This window comes from Cynocephalus volans, chromosome 15, assembly GCF_027409185.1.
Source record: "Cynocephalus volans isolate mCynVol1 chromosome 15, mCynVol1.pri, whole genome shotgun sequence".
Taxonomy (NCBI): domain Eukaryota; kingdom Metazoa; phylum Chordata; class Mammalia; order Dermoptera; family Cynocephalidae; genus Cynocephalus; species Cynocephalus volans.
In genome coordinates, this window is record NC_084474.1 from 24,238,127 (window position 1) to 24,265,953 (window position 27,827).

Below are 27,827 nucleotides of genomic sequence, written 5' to 3' on the forward strand. Positions count from 1 at the left end.
TAGATCCCCAAACTCCCTAGGACAAGTGTGAAGTGATGAGAAAAGGGTGATGTGGTTTAATATGAAAAGACATAAAAAGGACTTGAGATTTCATTCTTTTTATGTTTAAGATGAGTAAATAATGTAATGTGGCTGTTTATAATACTGAGATTTGGGGTTGATACATTAATAAAATGTGTATCAGGAGTAAGAAAATGCTAGTTCTGATTCATGAAGGTCAAATCACATCTGCAGTACTGTACTAAAAAGGAATATTAACCAAATCTGGTTACAAGAGTAGCCAGGATGGCGAGAGGCTGAAAATTATGTCTCATGACACATTAAAGGTACTAGGAATATTTAGCTTAGAGAAAAGAAAACATGGGGCAACTATAAAAGTTGTCTTTGAATATTTGAAGAGCTGTCATATTTTAGAGGTGTTACGCTTGTTCTGTAGTCCCAGAAGTTAAGACCGTTGGGTGGAAATTAGAATGAAACTAATTTCAGCTTAGATTTATATAAGCTTTGTACATTAGCTGCAAAACTTTCAAGTGACTTTACTTACTATCCTTGTTTTATAGCTGAGTTTCAAAAAAATCTCAGAAATTAAATGATTTATATTGAATCACACTGCTTGTAAATTCTGGAGATGCAGCGTACATTTTCTGATTCCCAAGTCCAGCAATCATTCAAGTACCTCATGTCTGCTTAATGAAAGCATAATTTTTTTTCTATGTAGTAAAAAAAATATTTTGCAGTAAAAAAATGTTTCAGGTAAACAAAGCTGGTTAAAAATCAAAAATAAAGGAATGGAGTGCCTCATAAAATAGTACAAGGAGAGGTTCAAAAGAGACTGGATAATGAGTAGCCTGGGATGTTGTAGAGGATATTCAGTTATCTGATGGGAGTTTGAACTTTGAACTCCACAATCCCTTCCATCACTGAAATTTCGAGATTCTATGAGAACTTCATATAGATGAAGAATTGGAAGAAAACATCAAGGATGTTTTAAGAGATATTTAGTTAGGTTAATTTTCCCAAATGTTAATTTTTTTGAGCAGAACTTGGGGAGGGAAGTGTGGAAAGATAAATAAAAGCCAAGATGGAAATCAACGCTTTGGTAATAAGTCAGGATACTTCCTTGTTCTGGAACAGTCTATTCAAGTTGGTGGGAAAAAATGCTTTGAAAAGAAACTAAAACATTTAAAAAAGAATACGCTGATCTTTAAGGTGTGCTTAATATTCACATACATCTTGGTTTTTTCCTGCCAAAATATATGTTATTTTTGTAATATCAACATATTTTGATTGGCATCAATTTTCTTTTTTAGAGTTTCCTTATCTGAAGCCCATGCTCGACTAAACTTACGGAATAAAGTACTTAAAGAAGATGTACTAATTGCAGCCTTAGTATTTGAAACATCTCTCACATTGAAATATGGTAATGTATTAAATTATTAATAATCACTACAAATAACCTTAAACTTAAATATAATTAGTCCATTAAACTAAAATGTTCCATTTAGGGAGTTGGCTCATTAGCTCAGTTGGTTAGAGCATGGTGCTGATAACACCAAGGTCAAGAGTTCAGATCCCCTTACCAGCCAGCCACCAAAAAACAAACAAAAGAAAACAATGAGTTAAAGTGTTGGCCAACCTAGTCTGGAAAAAAAAATGGAGTAACTACAGATGTACAAAATAAGCGGTGATCAATGGGAAATAACCACAGACTCAGCATATATAAAAAAGAATCGGGCTGGCCAGTTAGTTCAGTTGGTTGGAACTTGGTGTTATAATACCAAGGTCAAGGTTACAGATCCCTGTACCCACCAGCTGCCAAACAATAAATAGTCATTTTATTCAGTCAGTGAATCAGGAAATACTTAGTGATAACTAGGTGCTAGGTACTAGACATATAGTGGTGAAAAAAGCAGACACAGTCTCTACCCTGGTGGAGCTTCCAGTGAGAGGACAGTTAAAAGTAAATACACTAATAAATATATAATATGAACTGAGATAGATGCTACAAAGAAAATAAACTGGATGTTGGAGAAAGAACAATAGAAGGGACTGACTTTGACTGTATTTAGAGAGACCTCTCTGAGGAGGCAATATTTATTTAAGCAGATACCTGAAGGGTGGGAAGTTTAGGTAGAGGGAAACCACATATACATGTGCTTTCAAAAAAACAAAGAGGGCCAGGGTGGCTAAAACATAGTAAGCAAAGGGGAGAATCGTACTAGTGGAGGTTGGAGAGGAAAGTTAGGGCCAGATCCTACAGGGCCTCACAGACCATGGTAGAAAATTGAGATTGTATTCCAAGTGCAATGGGAAGCCACTGAAAGGTTTTAAGCAGAGGACTGATGTGATCAATTATATTTTGAAAATATCACTGTCTGAAGCTGGTAGGGAGAATGGGTTGGAGGAGGTTGGGAGTGGAGAGGGAAACCAGTTAGAAAATTGTTATTGTAGTCCATGGGAGCTTTGACTAGGTAGAGGCAATAAAATGGAGAGAAATGAGTGAATTAGAGATACACCTTGAATGCAAAAACCAATAGGTGCACTCATGAACTGAATTTAGGAATGGGGAAGGGGTAAGAAAAGGAAAGAATTAAGGAAAACTCTCAGGTTTCTACCTTGAGCAACTGGATGGGTCATGGTGCCATTTACCAAGACTGGGAAGAGAGAAAAAGGTTTGGGAGAAAACAAATCAAATTATAAGTGTAAGTTTGAGACATCCTACAGAGATATCGATAGATAGATAAAAAAATTTGGAGTTTAAAGTTCTAACCTAGAAATGTAATTTAGGAGTCATCAGGGTAGAGATGGTATTCAAAGCCAAGGAATGGATGAAATCACCTACGGAGAGACTAGAAAAAATTCCAGCACTTCCCCTTGAAAATTCCCGTATTTATAAACGAGAATGAGGAAGAGGAAGTAACAGAGGAGACTGAGAAGCAGCACCTAGAATGTAGGAAGAAAATCAAGAGTGGTGTTATAGAAACCAAGAAAGGGAGTGTTTCCATAAGGGAGCAGAGGGGTGAACTGTATCACATGCCACTGAGATTTTGAGTACAATTAGAGTTGGTAGCCTAGAGGTTGTAGGTGGCCATTATCAGGGTTATTTCAGTGGAGGGGTGTAGGAGGTGATATGGAGACAGCACATATAGACAATTTTGACATGTTTGACTATGAAGATGAGGAAAGAAATGGTGTATTAGCTGGAGAAGGATGTATTGTCCAGGAAGGGATTTTTTTTTTTTAAGATGGATGATAATAAATCATATTACATGCAGCAGAAAATATACTAATGATACTACAGAAAGAAGGGAAGATCAAAGTGAAGTCCTTAAAAAGGTTAGAGGGAGGAGGAAGTTGAGGATTAGTGAGAAATTGGTAAAGGGCCACAAAAAATGACTACATTGTGTAATGATAAATACAGTATTTATCCTGATTTGAATATCTCTCACACACACACACACAAAAGTGAAAGGAGTTGGGACCCAGAACACATGTGAACATATTAGCCTCTGACAGAAGGGTCACCTCCCCATTTTACAGGAGGGAAGAAAATGTATTCAGAATCAGGTAGGTTTGTAGATTTGGTCACGTACTTTACTGAAGGTCATCAGCTGAAAAATGAAAGGTTTGAGGAGAGAAAAATGGAATATAATAGTCATTGTGGATGACAGAAGAGCAAGTGTCCTAGGGGAACTCAGCAGGGTGGCCAGGCAGTGCAAGTACCCATTAGAAGTTATTGATTCATTTAAAGTGAAAACAAGACATGACAGTCATGTGATTTTCTTTGTAGAAGCCTGAGTGCAGGCACAAGGTGAATGGGGTTCACTGCAGAATTGAGATTTCAATAGTTGAGTGTGGCAGAGTGTCACAGAGGGGCAATGGAGTAGAGGGACTTTTAAGCTAATTAAAGAGGGAAGCGGGGCCGAGCCCGTGGCGCACTCGGTAGAGTGCTGCGCTGGGAGCGCGGCGACGCTCCCGCAGCGGGTTCGGATCCTATATAGGAATGACCGGTGCACTCACTGGCTGAGTGCCGGTCACGAAAAAACGACAAAAAAAAAAAAAAAAAAAAAAAAAGAGGGAAGTGAATTGGAGGAAGCAGATTGGAGATCTCAGAGGTAATGGAGTATTACTCAGCCTTAAAAAAGGAAGGAAATTTTAATGCATGCACAATATGGATGAACCTTTTGAACATTATGCTAAGTCACATAAGCCAGCTGCAAAAGGACAAATTCTATGTGTTTCTACTTACATGAGGTACCTAGAATAGTCAAATTTGCAGAGATTGAAAGAATGGTGGTTGCCAGGGGCTAGAGGGGGTAAATGGGGAGTTAGTATTTAATGGGTACAGAGTTTAAGTTTGAGAGAAGTTCTGGAGATGGATGGTAGTGATGGTTGCAAATAATGTGAATGTACTTAACACCACTGAACTGTACACACAAAAATGGTTAAAATGTATGTATATTTTTCCACAATTAAAAAAAGACAGACATTGACTATTACTGTAGGAGTTAAGCTCTCATATTGTTTCATTCACTGATTCATTGAATGAATGTGACAGGCCAGGTGTACAATTACCAGCCAACCAGTGCCTACCTTCCTAGAACTGTCACAAGTAATTTGCTTCAGACTTCTGTGACTCCTTTTACCACTTGACCTTACCTGAAACCTTGCTGGCCTTGAGGATACTACTTTCCTTGTGGATCTCTAAAGTGAAGCTTTTTCTCAAACACCTCACATATGTTAGTGTCACAAGAGAAAGTCAATGCCTTGCTTGCTACCAGACTGTTCTTTCCCCTGCTTCCCTACTGGTAAAGACCCTTGCTTCTTTCATGCTCAGTACCACCTGGCTTTATCACTCTTTCGCCTTTCACAGTGATGTCAACTGCCCACTCACAGCACTTGGCTCACAATCTTGCTCTTTTCTCTAATACCTGCCATTCATTGATTTCCATGTGAATGACCCACTTAACTCCCGACCTCTCTGTCTCCTACCTCTTCTCCACCTCAGCCACAGATTCTCACAGTCATAGGGAAGTGCTATCATGAGATACTTTTTCAGTCATGAGTTCCAACTTCAAAACCAATTCCCTATGCTACCTCCTGTGCTTCCAGCTCACTTGCTCAAATGTTCCAGGTCTTTTGCTATGAATAGGGGTGTGCAGGTATCTCGAGACCCTGCCTTCAATTCTTTGGGGTATATATACACCTGAAAGTGAAATTGCTGGATCATATGATAATTCTATTTTAATTTTTTGATAAACCACCATAGTGGGTGCACCATTTTGCATTCCAGCCAATAGTGTGCAATCGTTCCAATTTCTACACATCTTTGCCAAACACTCGTCATTTTTTGTTTTTATAGTAGCCATCCTTACATGTAAGGTGGTATCTCACTGTGGTTTTGGCTTTTATTTCCCTAATGATTAGTGATGCTGAACACTTTTTCATGTGCTTACTGGCCATTTGTCATCTTTGGAGAAATGTCTAACTCCTTTCCCCATTTTTTTAAGAGTTCTTTTATTGTACCTTTTCATCCAATTTTTAATTCTGATGTAGTACAATTCATCCATTTTTTTCTTTTGGTGCCTGTGCTTTTGGTGTCATATTCAAGGAATTACTGCCAAATTCAGTGTCATGAAGCTTTTCTCCTGTTTCCTTCTAAGAGTTTTATAGTTTTAACTCTTATATTTGGTCTTTGATCCACTTTGAGTATGATGTAAGGGTTCAACTTCATTGTTTTATATGTGGATATCCAGTTTCTCCAGCACCATTTGTTGGAAAGACTGTCCTTTCCCTATTGAGTTGTATTGGCACATTTGTCATTTAAGCAGATATATAATGGTTTATTTTTGGGCTTTCTATCCTATTCCATATGTTTATGTCTACCTTTATGAGAATGGCTAACAAGTGAAAAGTGTGTAGTGTTTTTGTTCTAGATCATCCACTTAACCTTTATCAAATAAAAATTAGTGTTTCACACCTTCCAATACCTTCTCTCTCCCTACTATCACCTCCTTAACATCACTATTGAGCTTCAAAACTGTGACGACTATTTGTAGATGACAAATTTCTACTTTCCAAACTTTAAAATTTAAACATCAGCATATTTCATCTGGCCCTGGTAACAATATTTGTACATTTACTGAACCCACTTCCTGAGTTTCAAAAAAAGAAAACAAAGAACAAAAAAAAGTCAGATTTAGATGATTATTGAAATACCGTATTGAATAGGTCAAAACTTAATTTTAAAACTTACATTAGAGTACTCTGGTTGAAAATGTAATTTCCTACTTTAAAGAATATTTCTCACTTACACTATTTCCTTCTTCATTTAGGGGCCACTGTATTTTGTGTTGCTCCAAATGCAGTATTTCCTTTTGAACTGTATAACGAAGAATATTTAGAGCAAAGAGATCTATATCTGACTCAATGCCAACAACAGTTCCAACAGTTTATTGCCACATATGGACCTGGGCCAGCTATTTTCTCTAGTGATGAATAACTAATTTAAGGAAAAATTTTTTTCATTTTTCTATTTAAGCAATGGGAAAAAGTGTGAGTATTTGAGAGTGATTTTGAAGTAATTTCTAGATACTACTGTGCATAAGAATAATTAGAATGCCATTTAAAAAAATATTAATTGCTAATAGGATAAACACTAATCCAAACTTCTAAAACCAGTATTTTTTAAAATTTAGTATAATGCGGACAATTGAAAATGACAAAGTTGCCAAGAAGAATCCTATAAAGACTTCTCATTAGCTCAGTATACCTTGGTGAACAGATAAAAACACAAATGTTGCAATCTAAGCAATGTGAAAAATGGTAAGTTATGTAGTTCACTCTTTTTGTCATAAGATGGCAGTAACATTTTATCTACAAATTATTTTATCTAATTTTTCTTACATTTGTGCACCTGCCAAACTGATGAGTAATTAACTGTAATTTATATAACCTAAAGCCTCAAATGAAAGGACTTTTCATGCTTTATTAGATATTGACATGTCCATTATATATATGCTGTCAGAAACACTTTTAGGAAAAGGCTTAGAAATGTTCTATATATGCCAGGTTAAATGAAAAATTTACATGGAATGAAGGAACCAATAATTTACAAATTGGTTCTTCAACCCTAACTGGTTACAAGAAAGGTTCCAAATAGCAAAGAAACCACTTTGCAAACCCAGTCTTCATTTCTGAAGGGAAGGTATCTGGCTGTGAAAAGGTAGTGACATCTTGAGAAAATATCTTTCTTTAATCCTATGTAGTTCCTGATTTCCATAGCTTTAATAGAAGATTAATTTTACTCACTGAAAAGCAAAATGTCATCACAATATTGACACTTTATAAACAAAGATACTACCATGCACAGATTCAAAATCGGCACTTCATAGAGCTTCTCAACCATAAAGCTATATAGCTTTCCCATTCTATAGGGCAATGAGAAATCACTATTTTATTTCCTAGTCATTCAACAAAAATTCGAGTTTCTTTCTGTACTAGAGCCACAGATCATACAGTAGTTTTCAGAAGAAAGAGCTTTCTTTCAACAACAAAATACTTACATGTTACAATTCTATTTTGTTAATACCCTTATTTGGTGCTTTTTCTTTTCTTTTTTTTTTTTCTTTTTTTGTCGTTTTCATGACCGGTACTCAGCCAGTGAGTGCACCGGCCATCCCTATATAGGATCCAAACCCGCGGCAGGAGCGTCGCTGCGCTCCCAGCGCCGCACTCTCCCGAGTGCGCCACGGGCCCGGCCCTGGTGCTTTTTCTTAGACTGTATTTCAAACTCTTCTGGTTCTCTGTGGGGTGAAGGAAAACATATTCCTATTTTTAAAAACTGGGATCCATACAGTAGCCTCCATTTAAGATTCTGATGAAGGAACAAGACTAAAATCACTGGGAGAAAAAAAATGTCTTTTAAATGTTGCTTCTGATGGGAAATGCTTAGAGATGTTGCTGTACGAGCTCTATACTGTTTGACTTAACATGTGCAAATAAAAGCAAGGAATTTATAAGCTAAGACTCAACAGGGGGAAAGATTTAGCTAAATTTAAACCTTCATCCAGGTAGGAATTCAGTTATTTTAGAATTCTTGTTAATTCTTTACTCCTGGCCTGTCCAGTCACTATTTTTCATAATATAGCATATTGCCAGTTATTACATGCACTAGGATAGCATTACTTTTTTGTTCACAAAGAAAAAGCAAATTAAAGAACAAAACTTAAATTTTAAATAAAATCTGTTGGTCACAGAAAGGTGAAAACTTTACCTGTAATGGGTAATTTGCTACTTAGCACTAAGGAGTTCATGAGATTCAAACCACCTGTTTTTCAGGTACAACAGCAGTATATGAAGGAGAGGCGATATCTAGTATGCAGTAATTAGGACCTCTCCAGAAAGGCTAGAAAGGAAAATTGGAGCAATGTCTCCCCAGTTGCTTGCCTCAATGAAAATCACCATCCACAAATAAGCTAGTTATATCAACAAGAACATTATATCCTTAAAGTATATTAAAACCAGGTCTGACTACAGATGCTCCCTGACTTATGATAGTCCTAATAAAACGAATGCAAAGTTGAAAAATCATTAAGACAAACTACCATAAGTCGGGAACTATCTGTAGTGAGAATGGAGCTCTTTAAAAGACCTGATATATTTTAAAGAAAACAGACTTCACTGCCCAGCAATTTAATTTAATAAAAGTCAAGAGTCAAACTTGTACTTTTCTACATTTATTTATTGTGAGGTTATCAATGTCAAATAAAATATTAATTTTCATCATTTTACTGTTCATCTGTTTTCTTGACCAATTCATCTCTCCAAAAATGTTGCGTGCCACACCTCCAAAAAAAAAAAAAAAAAAAAAAGAAAAGAAACAGTAAAAATCATTCCACACTCAAACTAAAAAAAAAATGAAGTTCTCATATAACCTCGATATTCATAAGTACCCCTCAAAAAATTAATATTGAGAAAAGGAAACAATACCCCTGACATGAAAGGGCAACTTCAAAAGGAATTGTCCCCAGCACTTTGGGGTTTATCAAATAATTCTGAACTACCAACAGATGTGTTTGCTTGACAAATCATAATTACTCACTTGAGGCAGCGAAGTACTTTTAAACACCACAGGTAAAGGACTTGAATGTTCACCTACAGCTACCTATATGCTGAAAAAAAAAAGAACATTTCACCTATTTTAATGAACAACTGTACTACATTTCAATAATTCACATCAATATAGATACTGGCATCTCAGTCTTAAAATTATTTCTTCAAAGAAACACTCAGCTGGGTAAACGGCAAAAAGTAATTTGTCATCATGTGCCAGTTATTAAGAACATATTAAACATTTTGGGTACTGCTCTTTAGTAATACCACGAAGACAAAAGAAAGCACACAACTGGAATGTGAACTTTTTTGGTACCTGATTACATGCAGCGGAGTTCCCAGTTGTTTCTCAGCCATCTTCTACTTCAAATTTTTGGAAAACATCTGTCATGACAACCTTCATACATCTTCAAAACACATAGGCTTTGCTGCACCTGGAAATTAAAATATTTCATTGTGAATTCTCATTTGTACTTGCATTTGTTTGGCCCCTTATATGTAGGATGGTCCAATAAGAGAATTTCATTCTTATCAGGAACCATAAACACAGCCATACTTGCAATGTTTCTGACTCCCAACCCACTTTTTACTAAAAAGCACTAATACTATTCTGTTGTTCAATACATATCTAATGGAATAAATATACTTCTTGCTTAATTCTTTTTTGGTAGTTAAAACTTACAAGTCCAGAATTTAAAATATCTAATGATTTGAATATTAGTGCCTTTTAACTGATTAGGTCCTAATAATTCCATAAATGAGCTTCTTTCCAAGCTGGAAATGGGAGTCATTAGCATGGGCAGGAAAAATGATGGAAACATTTTACGATATCCTTCATTTTGACAGTACTGACTTTAAGACACAATGGTTCTAACGAGTACCCATCCATTACTTTTCAGTATGAAAGCTTGACAAGGATGAGCTATGAGCCAGGTTAAAGGTCAGATTTGTAAAAACAAATGTGCAGACCTTCACCTAAAAACAGTACAATGGCAAATCTGGTAGTTTTGAGGCAGTGATACTTTTTGTTGGCATCATTATTGGATACAGTCCTGTAGAATTAAGGCCCAAGTTGACTGAAAACACACTTAGGTACTGCAAAGATGCATGGCCAGGGCTACAGATCATGTCCTACAACACCCCAAGAGAATAAATCATTGGAGAGCTACTGGAAATGATTTATGAAGACATATAAAGTTGGACCTTGCAAACAAAATCAATATTAGGTATACTAACTATTGGTTATGAACAATTACAATTTGGAAAATTTCGATTTAATATTATGATTCACAGGAACTAGACAACTACATGCATAATCACATTTTTATAAAGCTTAAGGAAATGAGGGTTTAGAAATGCCTATGTATAATAATAAACTGCTTTCCACCCACTCCCCCCCCCAAGAAAAGAGACATGGCCACAAAATTTCAGATGGTGGGGCCATGGAATGGGACAGGGAAGTAAATAAATACTATGGTATTAGTAATATCATAGTTCTTAAATGGATTGGTGGGTTATTTTCTATTATGCTTCAAAATTTCTGTGCACAAGTAGTTTTATAAAAATATCAGGAAATTAAAAAAATACCAACACTTAGCAAGAAAAACAGGACTCAAGCCTCTTACGCCTCAAAAGTAAGGATGAATGTAATACCTACCAAATTAAAATATTTTAAGTCATCATATTCGTCCTGTTGACAGTTAACTATTAACTATTAAATTGTTCCAGATGAAGCAATGTATTTCCAATTTGGGGGATAGAAAAAAAACATGAATATACTGTCTCATCGACAAGCTATTCATTTTGTATGATTTGTTTTTGTACAGGTAACATGCTCTTGTAGTCTCCCAGTTGTTGACCCCTTTCTTTATTATGTCTAGAAATACACATCTCTATGTAAACGCACCATCTACAAGTATAGCAGGCATTTACTAATAACTAATAATAGTAACTAACAACTAAGGGAGTTCTACACTTGCACATACTGTTCTCCAACTTCAATGCCTCATGTTTAGGGCATATTTACAACGGAAGATCCAGGCACAAATGCCGACTATTAGCTCTACTAACAAGACCAGTACTGATTGTCAGTAGCTTAACTGCTTAACCAATTCAAAACCAGTTACTAAGTACGATTAAAAGTAAGGGTGGACTTAACTCTAAATCACTTCTCCCTTTATGAAATGCTCCCTTATTAAGTAAAAATAGGCCGCCCACTGAGGGGAGCCTAAAACCGCCAAGGCCGCCAAGTCCCCACACTTTGCTGGGGACACAAAGGAGATCCGGCGAAGGCCCGGGCGGAGCACGAAGAAACCGGCCGTTCCTTCCGGGCATCTCGGTTTCCCTTGAGTCACAAAAGGCCGTTCTTCACTAGTTTCTGAGGTAACAGTCCAAAACCGGTGTTTACTACGGAGTACAATCAGCTAAGACCTGCAGGTGCTTACTCACAAAACACGACCGTGCAGATGGCGCAGAGGAAAAGCTGATGGCCGTGTCCATCCAGGCCGAGGGCAGCGCTGCCTCCTGGGTCGTCCCCGCGGCCGCCGACTTGGGGGCTGCGCGTGGGCAGGGGACGAAGGCCTCTGGAATGAAGGCGCCACACTCGGCACCCGCGGAGCGGAGATAGCCGGCACAGAGAACACAAGGAACTAAGACCACGACAACTCTCACCTCGAAGACCCCGGCTACGGGACCACAGTCTTCGCCGCCGCCACGCCGGCATGGCTGACGACTCGCGGTAGACATCGCCCGCTCGCGGCCACACGGAAAAGGAAGCGCTGCGGCGGGAGAGAGTTCTTAGGCACTGCGAACGTGGCCCCGCCTCTTCCGGCCTCTGGCCCCGCCCCTGGCGGGTACCGAGCCGGAACCGAGCGCTAGGGGAGGAACTGGGGCGGTCACTTTTTAGGGCTTCGCGCTTCTGCTCCTGCAGCTCCACAAGTTTATATTGGGGAGGTTTGGAACTTCTGTAAGGCCCGTGAGTACCTCAGCTACAGCTGTTTCAATGAATATGCAAGTGATTAATCGACCAGTTTTTAATGGATACAAACGAACAGAAAATGCTCTGAAGAAGAGGAGTCTCTCATTCCCAGTACATGTGTCAATGTGTGCCTAGTCTTTTACTCCGTCACGATTGCAGTGTTTAAAAATGTGGTAGTATTGGGCAACACAACTTAGAGTAAGTATTCTGGAGTCGGCTCCTTCAAACGCGCAAGAACCAATTAACCAGAAAAGGGGGAAGCTGTTATATTTTCCAGCTACTGTTGCTATTTTTATTGATGATAATGGAGAGTTTTTCAAGAAACATTCATAAAGCAGTTACCTACCTTGTTTATGAACATTTTATAATTTGCTATAGATTTTGTTCTGTGTTTTATTACTCTTTGTTTCTCTAGATCATGATGTATTGAGTTCTGGCAAGAAATATTTATGATCTTGTTGCTCCCAAAAATATACGTGAAAGCATAAAATTAAACAATTGGATTAGTAAAAAATAGGTCATCTATTCTTTAAAAATTGGAAATCTAAGAAACTGATACTAAATTCAGTACAAAGAAGCATATGGTATGAAAATCTAAACCTAGTAGAACAAACTGTGATTATACCTACTTTACCAAAGGATTCCTCTCTGTATAAGTTTCTGCTGAGTGCTTTGCAGGAGTTTAAAAATGTTCGTTTTGGGCGCCAAGTGCAAGCTTTTTCTTCTGTCAAGTAGTGATGTGGGTCTCAGCCTACCTCACAGACTTCGGATTCCTGGGTGCATGTTGCTTCCACAACCCAATTTTACAACCTGGGTAACCACCTCCATCAGGCCTGATAGAGTTTGGATGTGTTGTCCCCACCAAAACTCACGTGGACATCTGATCCCCAATGTGAAAGTGTTGGAAGCTGTTTGAGTTATGGGGACGGATCCCTCATGAATGGATTAGTGTCCTCCCTAGGTATGGGGATTAATGAGCGAGTTCTCGCTCAGTTAGTTCCCGCAAGAGCTGGTTGCTTAAAAGACCCTGGCACCTCCTCTCTTGCTTTCTCTCACCATGTGATCTGCTTGTACCCGCTGGCTGCCTGCCACTTTCTGCCATGAGTAGAAGCAGCCTGAGGCCTGTGCCAGATGCAGCTGTCCCAGAATCATAAGCCAAATAAACCTCTTTTCGTTATAAATTACCCAGTCTCAGGTATTTCTGTTATAGCAACACACAAACAGACTAATACAAGGCCTTTTCCTGCAACTGTGTGGGCAGCTGTGGAAGCCACCATTAATGAAAGGTGTAGAGGAGGGTGAGTTTGGACACTCAGATCATAGATGCTAAGGCAACAATTTAGGCAAGTTATTAGTGCTCCTCAGCCCAGGGTCATGTTAGAAAGAACTGGAGACAAACATAGAGACTTTCTCTGCCACAGTTCCCTACGGGATATCTCCTGAGTTGCTTACAGCTTTATGTTGCCTCCTGTGGGTGATCACAGGGCATTCATGCATCGGCTTCTGCTGCCAAGAAATAGCTGAGCTAGGTGGATAGACTATGGAAGAAGCGAGCACCTTAATGACTTAATATGTTCTTTCTTCACAATGGATACAACTAAGTTCCATGACCAAAATTTAGGTGTCCCTAAAACTGCACAGTTGCCCATTTTCAGATTATGTCAGTTATTTAAATAATGTTAATTAAAATAATGTTATTCATTAAATAAATGTCAGTTTTCAACTGCACGTAACAAAATACAAAACTAAAGTGGCTTTTAAAAAATGAGAAAAGTATTATTACATATCACAAGAAATCCAGAGGTAGATGGTTCTAGGTTTGGTTAATTCAGCAGTGCAACATTATCAGGATTCCTGGTTTACTTCTCTGATATTCTTTGTTGTCCCCTCACAGTTGCAAGAAAGCTCCCTGTTAAACAGAAATTATGGGAGGCTATTGTTTTGAACTGATCTCCTGCTGTAGATCCTTACAGACTGGACCAAACTGAAATGGAGTCATTTACGCTAAATGCCACACATAATCAAACTGAAACTTTAAGGAAGGAGGTAGATTGCCAAACAGACCAGTTTTTCCTGAAAATAGGAGATTCCAGTTGGCCTGAGTCAGCATAATAAGAAAGTCCCCTCTGCTTTAATCCTTACAAGAAAAGCAACCTGAAATAACCTGATGTTAACCAATCAGCTTTTTTTTTCCTGTTATGTTTCCTTGTTCCCATCTTACAAAACCCACTCTTCTGCCATTGCTGGGTGGAAGCTCTCATTCTATTTTATAGAATGGAGACTGCCCTGATTCATGAGTTTCCAATAAAAGCCAATTTGATCTTTAACTAAATTTATTGTAATTTTGTCTTTTGACATCCCATAGCTGTAAACATCACATCTTTATATAACATCCAGAGGAAGGAAGGAGAGCCATTTCTTCTCATGTGTCTCTCATAATCAGGGTGAAAATCTTTCCCAGAGTGCCCACACTAGTCTTCTGGTACCATTGGCCATGATTAGGTTACAAATCTGGGCATTATGAGCTTATCAGCACCACGCACTCGAGTGAGGTAACCGGCCAGCCACCATTCTCAGCTTATAATGTGAGAAGGTAGGCTCTGACAGAAAAGGAATGGGGACAGCTGTTATGTATTCTACTTGTGCCTGCCACAAAGCTAAATCTTAACTTTAAAGTTTGAGGGTATATCTGTGAATCTAATGAGTTCTCGTTATTGTACAAAGGGGGAGGAGATGATTATAGGGGCATGGTGAAAGATACAGGAATTCTGAGAAAGACTGGATACAGATTTTCAGTTCTGCCTTAAAAAGTTGCCATAGAAGCAAAAAATAACTTTTCTTTCACACAGTTTTATCGACATACAAAAAACTGCACATATTTAAAATGAAAATATCTGATAAGCTTTGACATATGTATACACCTGTGATGCTGTCACCACACTCAAGATAATGTATATATATTCATCACCCCTAAACATTTCCTCATACCTTTTTGTTTTGTTTTTTAATATCAAAACATAATTGATTATACATATCTATGGGGTACTGATATAGGGGGTGCTCAGTTTCCCTGGGCTCAGGTGTCAGGACACATCTCTGGGTTTCAAGCCACTCCTGAAGGTCTCAAGCCCCTCCTCTGGGTCCTCCCTTACAGGAAAGCTACTGTTGCCATTAGACCTATTTTCAGCACCAACAGGGAAAATGAGACCACAAGGGGCTGGCTTATGCAAATCCAGTAGCTGGGCATGCTCAGTAGAGAAGGACTATATAACCTGGTGATTGAATGATCTACCACTAGAGATGCCAGAGAGCACAGAATATTTTTGAATATGTCTGGTGCATGTGACAGGATTTGACCAATCCTGTTGCTCACTGTCCTGGAGGCATCCTGCACTTTACTGGCTGAACTGTGTATACTTTGTATTGAACTTATTTTCACCAAGCAGCTGCTCACTCTCTTGAGCCAGCCTGCATTCTGTACTGAGCTTTAAGTATGTATTTCTTATTTTTATGTTAAACTTGATGTGGGCCCTGCTCACTCTCTGGATCTATGCCGCACTCTCTCTATGGAGCCTGTGTTTCTTATCTATTATGTTAAACTTGTTCTCACTTTCTACTGTGACTCTGCCATTGAATTCTTTCCTGTGGCAGACTCAAGAACCTGGTAAGAGGAAAAGATGGGTTGAGGTCAACTATCAGGCCCCCTGGACCCTACCTCTGACATCAGTACTGCATTGAATATCAATCAATATGTGTGCAATATCTAATGCTCACATCAGGATAATTAGTATATTCAGCATTACACAATGTAGTCATTTTTTGTGGCCATTTACTGAGGCACTCATGTTCTCCTGAATGCTCTCCTAACTGCACCCTGCCCTGCTGTCATATATGCCCAGCTGTGCCCTGCTCTGCTGTAACGGCTAACAGACCCAGAACTTATCCCACCTAAATGGAAATTATAACCATATAAGGTCACCCTTTACCCCACTATAAAAAAAAAGAGGTTTAACAATATAAAAGAGACAACCCCACTGCATCCGGAGTTCAGCCTTTGTGACACGAGTCCACTGAGCCAATGCTGGCACCAATAAACCCTGCTTCCTGCCTCAAGCCTCTGTGTCCAGCCTCTCCTTATGAGTTCACTCTAACACACTGTAATATTACCAATTTTTCTCTACCCCTCTTCCTCTCCCTCTTTCCCACCTCTGGTGGCCTCAGTTCTGTTCTCCCCTTTTGAAAGTTAAATGAATTATTATGATTGTTGTCTAGTTGTCTTTCTTTTTTTAATGTATGTACTTATTTATTTTTATTTTTTATTAATACTTTTTTTATCCTATGATGTTGTTGCAGAGCAGTTGGGAGGGAGGGGTAGAGGCCCTCTTCTCCCCTGCAGCCTCCAAGCAACTTCATCTGAAGGGCACAGCTGTAGCTTTTGCCAGTTCCTGCTTTGTGAGCTTAGCAGCTCTAGCCTGGAAGTGGCTGGGTTCAAAATGGTCAGAACAGTTTTTTCTTTCTCTCATCATGGCTTCTCCTGCCTTCATGCACTCTGTAGGTCTCTCTTTCTGTTCCCTTGAGCTCTGGTGGCCTCATCTTGGCTGTTGTTGCTTTTTTATAGTTGTAAATTGGTTGATTTGTGGGAGAGAATGATGCTGGGGACCTTCTATTCCACCATCTTGACCAGAAGTGGTCTGTATTCATTTTTAAGCTCCCACTTATGAGTAAGGACATGTGGAATTTCTCTTTTTGTGCCTGTCTTATTTCATTTGACATAATTTTCTCTAAGTTCATCCATGTTGCTGCAAATGACAGAATTTCATTCTTTTTTATGGCAGAGTAGTATTCCACTGTGTATATATACCACATTTTCCTTATCCACTCATCTGTCAATGGACATTTAGGTTAGTGTTTGCTTCAGAGGAATGGTGAGACAGGAGACTTGCTTTTCGTCAAAGCTCTCCTGTATTATTTTATTTTTTTAATTTTAAGATACATACATTTATTTCATTTCTAAGGAAATATTTCTATTAATGAGATAAGAAACACACATACATTAAAAAATTTAACCAATTTATGATTTAGTTCTAAACTGAGTGGTATATACTAGCAGTTTCCAAAGTGTAGTCATGGGCCCCTAGAAGCTTCTAAGACCCTTTCAGGGGTTCTGTGAAGTTGAACTATTTTTGTAATAACACTGAGATGTTATTTGCCTTTTTCACTGTGTTGAGATTTGCACTGATGCTGTAAAAAACAATAGTGGCTAGAACTGCTGGTGCCTCAGTATGAATGAATGCAGTAGAACCATTGCACTAGTAGTCATTGTATTCCTCACCATCACTTACTTGCAGTTAAAAAAAAAAAAGCCAGGTTCACTTAAGAATATCCTTGATAAAGTAGTAAAAATCATTAATTTTAATCAATCTTGACCTTTGAGTACATTTTAAAAATATTTTTTAATACTCTGTGTGACAAAATAGGAAGTATACATAAAATCCTTCTGCTGTATACCAAAGTCTAATGGTTGGAGGAAAACCATTGTGTGAGGCTATTTAGTTGCAAGCTGAACTAGCTGCTTTTGCATAGAACCCCATTTTTACTTGAAACGATGGCTGACAAATGATGGAATAAACTTGGGTATTTGGCAGACGTTTTCCTGAAAATGAACAAAGTGAGCCTGTTATGTCAAGGAAAACAACTCATTGTACTTGTTGGCAATGATAAAATTCAAGCTTTCAAGCAAAATTTAGAATTTTGGAAAATTTGTTTCTGCCACCATGAGCTTATCTGCTCCCCTCCACTGAAAGATTTTTCATGCACTCAGTTGGTGATATTGACAAACATGATTTTTAAACATTGTTAAATGAAATATGTCAACATTTGGAAGATGTGTATAAATCAGTGAACCAATATTTTCCAAATGACTGATACATAAAATTACAAAACTATGCATGCATCAAAAATCCATTCAAAATGTAAGTGACTATAGTGAGTTGAATGTTGGCCCCCCAAAAGGATCTTGAGATAAGATCACCCCAGATAATCCAGGTGAGCCCTAAATCCAATGACAAGTGTCCTGTTAAGAGGCTGAAGAAGACACAGAGACATATGGAATAGAAGGCCTTGTGAAGACAGAGGCAGACAACCACCAAAAGCTGGGGAAAGGTAAGGAACAGGTTGTGTCCTAGAGTCTTTGAAGAAAATACAGCCCTGCTGACACCTTGATTTTAGACTTCTGGCCTGCAGAACTGTGGAGAGAATAAATCTCTGTTATTTTAAATCACCCATTTTGTATTAATCTGTTATGGCAGCCCTGAGAAACTAATACAATGACTAGTGAGTTTTAATGCAACTGAGTACAAAAGACAAAAAGAGGAAAATAAGTATTGGCAAGGATGTGAAGTTGGAACTTTTTATGTTGCTGGGAGAGTATAAAATGGTGCAGCCATTGTGGAAAACAGCATGGCAGTTCCTCAAAAAGTTAAACATGGAATTACCATATGACCCAGCAAGCCCCTTCTGGGTATATACCCAAAAGAATTGAAAGCAGAGACTCAAACAGATACTTGTACACCAATGATCACAGCAGTAGCATTCACAATAGCCAAAAGGTAGAAACAACCCAAATGTCCAGAGATGGATTAATGAATAAACAAAATGTGGTGTATATATACAATGTAATATTGTTTAGCCTTAAAAAGGAAGGAAATTATGATTCATACTACAGTGTGGATGAACCTTGAAAACATTATGCTATGTGAAATAAGCCAGACCAAAAAGGACAAATATTATATGATTCCATTTATATGAAGTACCTAGAATCAGCAAATTCATAAAGACAGAGAGTATAATGGTGGTTTCCAGGAACTGGGGAGAGGGAGAAATGGGGAGCTATTGTTTAATGGGTACAGAGTTTCTGTCTGGGATGATGAAAAAGTCCTGGAAATGGATAGTGGTGATGATTGAACAATATTGTGAATGTACTTAATGCCATGATGATTGTACAACATTGTGAATGTAATTAATGCATATATTTCATGGTTCAGCAGTAGACTTAACATGGTCAAGATGGTGTATTAGTCTGTTTCTGTCGCTTATAACAAAATACCTGGAACTGGGTGATTTATAAAGAAAACAAAATTTATTGCTTACAGTTTCTGAGGCTGGGAAGTCCAAAGTCCATCTGGTGGTAGCAACAGTGACCCAGGGGTCTCACATTGCAAGATGGTGGAAGCAGAGAGAGAGAAAGATAGACTCTCTTTTTTAAAGCCCTCAAAACCACACCCCTGGCCACCATTTTTAATCCATTTACTACTGCACAGTCCTACAATCCAATCATCTCTTCAAGTCTCTGCCTTTCAATTACCATAATAGGATTTCTCACCCTCTTAACAGTCACAGTGGGGGCGAAGTTTCTAATACATAAAAGCTGGAGGGCACAATTCAAGCTTCAATGAGGTTTGAGGGGACATAATTCAATCCACTACAGATGGTAAATTTTGTTATGTGTATTTTACCACAATAAAAAAAGTTGTACTATAAAATTTTTTTTTAAAAAAATCCATATACATTTACATGGCCCACCTTATCTCTTGCACCCCTCCCTTGCTATGTTCCAGTCCTTTTGGCCTACTCTTAGTTCTTAGAATGTGCCAAACAATTTTCATATCCCTGGGCCTTTACTCTTGGCTGAAACTCTCTTGTCACAGATTTTTGAATGGCTGACTTCTTTCCTTTCTTTTATCTCAACTTCAATGTCAACCTCTCTGTGTCAGTGAGGCCATACTTGCCCCATATCTAAAGTGGGCCCACTCCAACACATTTCCCTTTTTATTTCCTTCATAGCACTTACCATAATCTGTAATTATCTTGTTTTTCCACTTGTATACTTTTGTACCCTCACTACAATATAAGTGTGTGAGAGGAAAGACCTTGCCTGTTTTGTTCACCTTTTTATTCCTAGCACCTAATCCAGTCCCTAGCACTTAACAAATATTTGTTGAATAAATAAATAAATGAATCATAGATATGTATTTGCTGATTTGGAAAATTTTTCAAGATATTTAAATTTTTTTTATTTTTTATTTTTTTGGCGGCTGGCCAGTACAAAGATTGAACCCTGGACCTTGGTGTTAGCACCACGCTCAAACCAACTGAGCTTACTGGCCTGCCCTTGAAATTAAAATTTTTTAAAGCTAGGTGCAAAAGATATTTGGAAAAATGCCATTTTTGGTTAAATAAAAAGAACATGCACTTATATGATTGTTTATACATAGAATATATTTGAGAAGTTACAAAAGAGCCTGTTTACAATGCATGCCTCTAGAAAGACAAACTTGGGGTTTGTGGGGAGAGTGATATTTTATTTTTATTTTATACCATTCTTTACTGTTTGGATTTTTACTATGCATGCATTAATTTTATAATTAAATTTTTAAAAGAATGATTTAAAGTAGTAGATTTTCTCTGCAGGACACAAAAATAGATTATTTCTAAGATTTGCCCCTTCAGCCCATCACTCATTCACCCTGACTGGCACTATGAAAAGGGTTCAGCATTTTCCAGCAATGTGCACATCCCTGGGAGTCTTTGGCCTCTAAGTTGCTGAACTGAGTTCATGCTGCCAGTTGCAAATACAACTAAAACTATTTCAAGAGAAAAGTTTTGTGGTTTAAATCTAATATAGCAGCTTATTAAAAATAACTAAAAAAATAGTCACTCTTTGATAATATAATTTAGAAAATTTACATTTTATAAATGTACATGCATGTGGATTCACAGGCATATAGGATATTATTTTCTTACAAGCTGTCAGGATCTATAGTGTATGCTTACACATGTAAATCTCATTAGTAAATTAATACATTTGGCCTTTCGTCCTTTTTCGTATTAGTGATTGGTTTGGAGAACCTCCCAGGTCCCCTAGATGTCTGCAGCAGAAATGAGGTTGGAACTGGTGGGAAGTTGTCTGTAATAACCACATCCTTGTGCTTTCCCTTGCTTGATAGTAGGTGTGTCAAAATAGAGTTAATGCAAGAGAAATGTGAACGACCCTAGTCATATAGACTTTTCTATATAAGGTCCTTTTACTTCAAGCAAGATTATTTTTAAACATAATATTGACATTGAGATAATCATAGCATTTATACATCTCGTCAAAGTTAAAGTTCCAAATCTGTGGAAAAATACACTAAATTGTCAGAAAACAGGGCACTGATCTGAATGAAAGTTGATTCTTAAACACTTGAAGTACATGAACTTTACTGAGATAATTTTAGTGAAAATTACCTAAATTACTTATGATTTCTGCCTGGATCTAAAATAATGAGTTGGCCATGGTGGCTTTAACCATCAGTGTGAGACACTAGGGTTTTCCTTTTCTGTTTAAAATTTTAACTTTTCTGTGAAGAGTAAACTTTAAAAATAACTACTTGAACCTTAATACAACAGATTCTGAATGTAATGGAATGTTTTCAAATTATTCAGCGTGGTCAATGGGATCTGACAGGAAGTCTGCTAGGGGACATCAGGGAAAGTTTTCTTCTTTATGAAAAAACACACATGGAGAGAGATGGCTCTTCCTCTGGACATTCTCACCTTGGTGTTTTCAGCTGGGAAAGGACGACTGGCATTGCTGCAGCCTTTTGTTAAATGAGGGGAGTTTCCCCGAGGTGACGAAGTGGAAAGGAGAAGGAACCAAGCAACTGTAAAGACATCGAATAGTTGCCAAGTTAACTAGAATGAACTAGCCAGGGAGCCACTCCAGCTTAGGCTTTGTGTTATGTGAAATAATAGGGTTTCTTACAGTTTAAAAATAGTTATTTGGGAATGATTACACAGTCAAGAATGAGGAAGTAATTTTAAAAATTTAAAGTAAGGTTATAAGGTTATTTGTACCTCAGTGATAATCTAATATAAATTATGCCCTGAAATTAATATCCCGTTCAATTTTCCAATGAGTTACAATAAAGAATTAGCAATTCTTTTCTCAAATTTACCAGTTTCACTTTTAAGGGACAATAAATGTGCTGTTCTTAAAAGTCTCTAAGGTATCTAAAAAATAACGATTGACAAGGAATATACTAACTGGAAGGAACAGTTGACTAGAGGGCATAATATTGCAACTACAGCTGTGTAGAACACTAATTTGAATATCCTCAGTGTGTGTATTTACCCACTTGTTCTTGTGTGTTAGGTGTCTGTGTGTCAGAGACCCCTGTGCCCCAAAAGACAAAGGTCACTTTTCAGGGGTATCATAGTTCTGTGCGTATGAGCCCTCTCCCAGGAACCTGGAAACTGGTGAGGTTAGTACATGGGAATATGCTCCCCACCCCCTTGTTAACCACACCAGACACAAATACAGATAGCAAGGTCCCATTAAAAGAAAAGAAAATGAACAACTGTCTTCTGTTTTGCAACAGTCATTGCAGATAAATCTTGTTCTTCAGGTAAACAACATTTCCTTGTGTGTGTAGGCCTTTACTCTGTCTTGCTGGCTGATGTACCTTATCTACCTATTTTTTGCTGACTCCTGTTCAGCTTGAAAGACCCAGCCTAGCCACAAATCGTGATAATTCTCTCTTTATGTTAGGTCCTTCATGTTAGAATGTGGCGTTGGACAAGTTACTGACTCTCTAAGTTGGTTCCCTTTACTTCCCTAGTAGAATGTTGGGACAACTGAATGAGATAAATTATTAAAACTGAGGACCTGGCAGAAGTCAACTATCATTATGAGCACAATGGTGCATTCAAATCTATGCTGTCCTGCCTCCTGTTTCCCCCCTTTTTAGGCCATTTGGCACATTGATACACTGATCAATTTTCCTAAAACACCCTTGGTATTAAATTTGCTGCTAACAAGAACAGCAATAACAATCTTAGTCTGATCGGTTCTGACTCCAGAAACTGGCATGCTTCTGACTTATTCCCTCCTGGGCAGATTCAAAATGGTATTTATTATTATTTTAATTTTCATTTGCCATAAGGTTGACAATACATATGTTTATTTTTGGTTTTTCTTTGAAAAATTTTTTATTTTTTTTAATCATTTTTGTTTTCTCTTCTGTAAATCACATCCTTTATGGCTTTTGCCCAACTTTTTATTGGAGTATTTGTATTTTTAAAAATCAATTCACGGGATTTCTTTATGCATTCTGGATAGTAATCTTTTGTCAATTAACAGTTATATGCATTGTAAATAACTTTTCCCAGTCTGTTTTATTTTTCATTACGTTTATGGAGTTTTACGTTCTTCGGAAGTCTGTGCTTTTCTTTCTGCTTACCAGTAGCTCCCCAACACCCAACACCTCTGCATTTCTACGGAAGATTTTTGGCAACCCTTAAACTCAAATCCTTTTTTTTTTTCCATATTCTTTAAAGTGCCTTTCAAGGTCTTCCTTGATTTGAAAATTGGGAATAATATATTATATCATTTTTAGGATTTTGAGGTTTAAGTGAAATATGTGAAGTATTCCCCCATGCACTTTCTTTCAAAACAGCATGTTGTTCTTGCATGCTTTTTTCCTAGCCTAGAAGGTGAAAGGGTTGGAAAGAATTGGTAGCAAGATGAGAAATCAGGCTAGAAGGAGTTTATTGGCACAGGTAGCACCACAGAGGCATAGGTAGCACCACAGAGGCATAGGTACAGAACCTAGCCCGACTTCCCGCCTGGGGGTTGGGCTTGTATTTCTTCCTGTGGTGAGTTGTGTTGTTCTGATCGGCCATAGCTTATGTTAATGAGGAGTTAAATGAAATATCCAGTGGGAGTTGAGGCCTTATGTTAAGTAGGTGATTTTTAGGTTTGTGATTATTCGTTCCCTTAGTATGTAAAGTAGGGTTTCAGAGGGGGCCAATGGCATGGAGTTCAGTTGTAGTTATGAGTTCCTTTGTCTTTTTACTTTATGAGGAAGTCCCATAGGGTTGGAACCGCCATTTTGAATATCTTTGGGTGGCACCATCTTTAGTGGTCCTTCCTGAACCTACCAGAAAGTTCTTCTCATCCCTCTTTGCCTTCCCTGATCTCTTACAACTGGGTTAGGTACCCATGGCAGACAACCTTGTTGCTGTCCCAGTAGCCATCCTCAGCCTTCTTTCCTGATAAAGGAACTTGATTTTATTTATGTTATGGACCTAGTGCTAAGGCCAAATCAATTATTTCTATCCATTTGTCTGCTTCCTCCATTTCCTGTGGTAGATGCTAGGGACTGGCTCACAATTCTAGCCTCCTTTTATTGGTCTTTGTATACTTCAGAAGCTGAAAAGCTAAGTATTATATATTTCCAGACTCTCTTGCAGTCAGAATTCTGGATGTGAGTTAGGTCTTGCCTATCAAATGCATTCGTGCAAGACCTGAATTGTAAATCAAGTTATGCAGAAAGAGAAGCAGGCCACAAGGAATCCTTTTTGTTAACATGTATTGTATTAGTCAAGGTTCTCCAGAGAAATAGAACCAGTAGGAGCCAATATGTATTTAAAGAGATTCATTATAAGGTGTTAACTCACACAATTATGGAGTCTGAGAAATCCCAAGATCTGCCACCTGCAAGCTGGAGATCCAGGAAAGCTGGTGGAGTATTTCAGAGGCCCAAGAGCCAAAGGTCTGATGGTATAGATTCCAGTCTGAGTCTGAAGGTGAGAACCAGGAGTGTTGAGGGCAGGAGAAAATCAATGTCTAAGCTCAGGAAGTCAGGCAGAGGGAGAATTCAACTTTGTTCCTTCATTCTGTCCTATTCAGGCCCTCAACAGATTGGATGATGCCCACCCACACTGGGGAGGTCATACATCTTCTTTACTTAGTCCACCATTTCAAATGATAATCGCTTCTGGAAACACTTAAAGACACATCCAATGTCTTCATCAGTTTGGGCTGCTAAACAAAAATACCATAGACTGGATGGCTTAAACAACAGAAGTTTATTTCTCACAGTTCTGGAGGCTGGGAAGTCCAGGTCAAGATACTGGCAGATCTGGTGGCTGGTGAGGGCCTACTTCCTGGTTTGCAGATGTCTTATTGTATCCTCACATGGGGTGTGTATTGGGGGAAAGAACAAGATCTCTCGTGTCTTTTTATAATGTCACAAATCCCATTCATAAGGTCTCTATCTTCATAACCTAATTACCTCTCAAAGGCTCTACCTCCTAATACCATCACACTGGGTGTTAGGATTTCAATATATGAATTTGGGGGGGACTGTAAGGAAAGTAGGAAAAGTTTAGTCAGGATCTCTCACCTCACATCTGCTACAAATGGGCAAGATTCAGCCCATTCACTAGAAACAAGTTATAAAAGTAGTGTAACTGTGCATGTGTGCCCATTTACCGATTCAGCATTGTTGTAATTATGTAATGCTTGGCTTGTGGCCACTGTTGTGTATTAAAAGTATAAAGGTAATTGCTCTGAACCACTGGTCAGCAGAGCATGGAAGGCACAGCAGAGCATGGAGGGTCAGTGGAGTAGTCAGCAGAGCTTGTGTCTGAGGATAAAGCATGTCTGTGAAGCTCACGTCTAAGGTATAAAGTATGTCTACGTTGCATAAAACTGCCAGAATCTTTCAATTACCTGACTCATGGCCTGCATTGGAAGGGGCAGAAGGATCTGAAATCCAGCCTGACAGGAACATATCCAGTTGATAGCATCCAGAAATAATGTTTAACCAGCTATCTGAATATCTTGGCCCAGTCCAGTTAACAGAAAAAATTAGCCATCACATATATGTTGCAAAGGCAGCATGCTCTGGAGTCAGCCACTGTATGAATAGCTTCCCATTTGACAGGCATAGTCCAGATCATGGCAAAAGTATTAGCTGCCTTGGCAGCCCATTTCCATGGAATGACTTAAGAAATCGTTCCTATAAATACAGCCCAGGTTAGTTTTATCCCATGATCCTGTAAGTCACTAATAACCTATAATAAGCCCCTTTCTTTTTAAACTAGCTAGAGCAGTTACCTCACCCAAATCCAGTCTGCTATACCTTCATTACACCTGGCAGTGACCTTGTGACTTCGTTCTGGCCAGTGGGAAATAAATAGAAGACCTGGACCCTGATAGCTCTATAAAGCTACCTTGCCAGTCACAGATTGCCTACCTATATTTTATTTTACATGACAGAGTAAAGTCCAAATTTATTTAAGCCTCTATAGTGGGTCTTTCTTATTAGCAGCTAAATGCAAATCCTAACTGATAAGCAATGAACAATGCCTGCCATAGTATTAAAAAAATATTTGTGAACCAACTGATGATTGATGAACAAAGGCACTGAAGCATGAAATAGCTGTGTGTGTGTATTTACTATAACTTAAAGTGTAAAACAGGAAGTGGTGGAGAATAAGGCAGTGACATAGGTAGGGGTTCATAAGTCAAATGAAGGGGTTAGACCTCACCCTTAGGTCATGGGGTGTTGTGAGGTTGCTGGCACAGAGGAATCCAAGACCAGTGTTGGTATTACAGCTCTTTATTAGTTAACAGCTCTTTTTTGGTGTTACAGCTCTTTTTGGTGTTACAATGCTTTATTGCTTGCAAGCAAGGACAGCACAAGCATCAGGCTAGTGTCTCCCAGAATGAAGGAAAGGGGCAGCCTTATATAGCCAAAACTTCCCACCCAGGTTCTCATTTAGGCCCTCTTATGCAAATGAGGGATGCAAGTCTGATAATTTGGATTGCTTGGCTATGAGACATAGCTATTGGTCAGTTCTGGAGCCAAATTTGTATTTGGCCTTTAGGGCGTTGCAAAACCACTGTTACCTTTCATTAGCACGGGTGCAGGAAGCAAGCTAGGTTACAGATTAAGCTAGGTTTGCGATTAAGACAGCCAAGCATGGGCTGGCCCCGTGGCGCACTCGGGAGAGTGCAGCGCTTGCTGCTTGGGAGCACACCGGTGCTCCCACTTACCGATCACAAAAAAAAAAGACAGCCAAGCATAAAATTTCTAAAACAGTTTCTCCAGCAGAAGGGGGCAGTTTTAACAATCAGAAAATGCTCAGGATTCCCTGCTTCAGGGGTACCCCTAAAGGGATTTGAGCCAGTATGTTACAGCTTCAGGTTTGCATGTTTGATAGGTTACTTGGGTGCAGCCAATACTGAAGGCAGGGAAAGCTTAAGGCTACAGATTATGAAGTCATGATGATGAGTACCTGCGATAATTATTCTTACATATATTTGTGAATGTAAACATATCTGTAGTGAAATTCCTTAACATGGAATTGCTGAGTCAGAGTGTAAACACTTAAAATACTGAGAGATGTTGCCAAATTGTATTTAAAAGAGCTTACATTCTAACAGTACAAAAGTCCTCATTTCCTCACCCTCACCAACCATGGGTACTTTTTGTTTGTATCATTGTAATACGTGAAATATGTTATTTCATTGATTTTTAAATTCTATTTCTTAGTTATAAGTGAGTTGGTGTATCTTTTCACAAAGATATTGGCTGTTTGATTTCTTTCTATGAACTGCTTCTTCATACCATTTATGAAATTTTCTACCAAGTTACCAGTCTTTATCTTTTTAAATTCAGAGTTGATTTTAGATAAAGAAAATTTGTACTCTATTGTATGTATTGTGGCTTTTTCTCTTGGTTTTTTTTTTTTTTTTTTTCTGTCTTTTGACCTTGTTCAAGATTGTTTTCTTTTTTTTTTGCAGCTGGCCAGTAAGGGGATACAAACCTGTGACCTTGCTGTTATAAGGCTGCGCTCTAATCAACTGAGCTAACTGGCCAGCCCTCTCCTTTTGTTGTGAATTTAT

General features: G+C 38.3%; 1 protein-coding gene, 1 long non-coding RNA gene and 1 other non-coding gene across 3 annotated transcripts in view; 1 reads left to right on the forward strand and 2 right to left on the reverse strand.

The window, feature by feature from the left end:
* Nucleotides 1-6,504, forward strand: part of MCMDC2 (minichromosome maintenance domain containing 2) — a 32,751-nt gene extending 26,247 nt beyond the window's left edge. Inside the window, exons 14-15 of the mRNA XM_063079999.1 lie at nucleotides 1,311-1,420; nucleotides 6,336-6,504. Of these exons, the coding sequence (XP_062936069.1) occupies nucleotides 1,311-1,420; nucleotides 6,336-6,502 (277 nt within the window). The 3' untranslated portion in view covers nucleotides 6,503-6,504. The remainder of the gene's footprint in view (nucleotides 1-1,310; nucleotides 1,421-6,335) is intronic.
* A 2,218-nt stretch (nucleotides 6,505-8,722) lies between these two features.
* Nucleotides 8,723-11,893, reverse strand: LOC134363598 (uncharacterized). The gene is made up of 4 exons (XR_010021759.1): nucleotides 11,785-11,893; nucleotides 9,431-9,548; nucleotides 9,104-9,173; nucleotides 8,723-8,847 (listed from the first exon to the last, which is right to left on the reverse strand). It is a non-coding gene; the product is annotated as an uncharacterized LOC134363598 (long non-coding RNA).
* On the reverse strand, nucleotides 9,250-9,335 carry LOC134364253 (small nucleolar RNA SNORD87). The gene has a single exon (XR_010021811.1). It is a non-coding gene; the product is annotated as a small nucleolar RNA SNORD87 (small nucleolar RNA).
* Nucleotides 11,894-27,827: the final 15,934 nt, after the last annotated feature.